Source organism: Hylaeus anthracinus, unplaced genomic scaffold (genome assembly GCF_026225885.1).
Source record: "Hylaeus anthracinus isolate JK02 unplaced genomic scaffold, UHH_iyHylAnth1.0_haploid 11978, whole genome shotgun sequence".
Classification (NCBI taxonomy): domain Eukaryota; kingdom Metazoa; phylum Arthropoda; class Insecta; order Hymenoptera; family Colletidae; genus Hylaeus; species Hylaeus anthracinus.
Genome location: NW_026534326.1, coordinates 2084293 through 2085451, shown reverse-complemented (window position 1 = coordinate 2085451; position 1159 = coordinate 2084293). Strand labels below are relative to the sequence as shown.

At 36.2% G+C, this 1159-nt stretch overlaps 1 protein-coding gene across 1 annotated transcript in view; it reads right to left on the bottom strand.

The window, feature by feature from the left end:
* Positions 1–299, bottom strand: part of LOC128897052 (uncharacterized) — a 15269-nt gene extending 14970 nt beyond the window's left edge. The window contains exon 1 of the mRNA XM_054160703.1: positions 134–299. Within this exon, the coding sequence (XP_054016678.1) occupies positions 134–159 (26 nt within the window). The 5' untranslated portion in view covers positions 160–299. The remainder of the gene's footprint in view (positions 1–133) is intronic.
* Between the last annotated feature and the right edge of the window lie 860 nt (positions 300–1159).

The following is a 1159-nucleotide window of genomic DNA, read 5'->3' as shown; positions in this document are numbered from 1 at the left end:
GACAACATTTTCGCTAAGGAAAAAGTTGTTTCAAATCACCTCCCGAACCACCTCTTTCAAGCCGTTACAACATTGTTGGGACACCCTGTATGTAGAGTAGTATACATAGATCCGCGAGTATCGAGACACTCACCCAACGTGGTTCGTAAAACAATCCATAGCGAGCGATAAAGTTTGGCTGTTGAGCTTTGGGGAACTTGGCTGGATACGACTGTCTTCGCAACGGAGAGGTCGTGTGGACAACTACTTCAACCAGAGCTACGCGAGAAACTCATTTCGAAGCGCCGCATCAGTTGTCTTCGCGCTCCTGTGTCGCGACCTCCCACTACTTGCAGGAAGAACAAGTTGCAGAATTGGAACGTTCCTTCTTAACTCGATGTTAAATTGTATACAGTGAGTGGACGCCGGTTCCTTTTTTCTGCAAATAGCAATTTCGTTAGAGATTTCGGAAAGAAATGGTAGCGGGAAGGTAGAAATTGTAATAGAGGTTTAAAACATGCTTTTCTAAAGGAAAATTGAAGTGAAACGGACCTTTTTATTTAAGGACATTCTGTACCTCCATTTGGAATGGTATTCTATAGAATTATATTGACTGAAAAATCTGAAGAATCTGAAAAAAATATACCCTTGTAGGGGATGATAAAACAAAACTTTTTTGTATTTACAGTTTCTTCATACGACGTTTAGTTTCTGAGATAAAAATTCAAAACTTAGAAGACATTTTTCGCCTGAATTCTATTTATTACATTTGCAATGGCGAAACTGAAGGTACCGTTAGTTGACAATTACTTATTTGATGAATTTGAAAAAATACCACCTTATAGGGGATGATGAGACGAAACTTTTTTGTATTTACCATTTATTCACACGACGTTCAGTTTTCGAAATAAAAATTCGAAACTTAGAAGGTCTTTTTTTTCCAGAACTTCGTTACATTTTCAATGGGGAAAGTGAATGCATCGTTAGTTGACAAATACTTATTTGATGAATTTAAAAAAAAATAGCACATTATAGGGGATGATAAAACAAAACTTTTTTGTATTTACAGTTTGTTCATACGACGTTTAGTTTTTGAGATAAAAATTCAAAACTTGGAAGACCTTTTTTCTCCACTGAATTCAATTATATTTGCAATGGTGAAAATTAAAGTATCGTTACG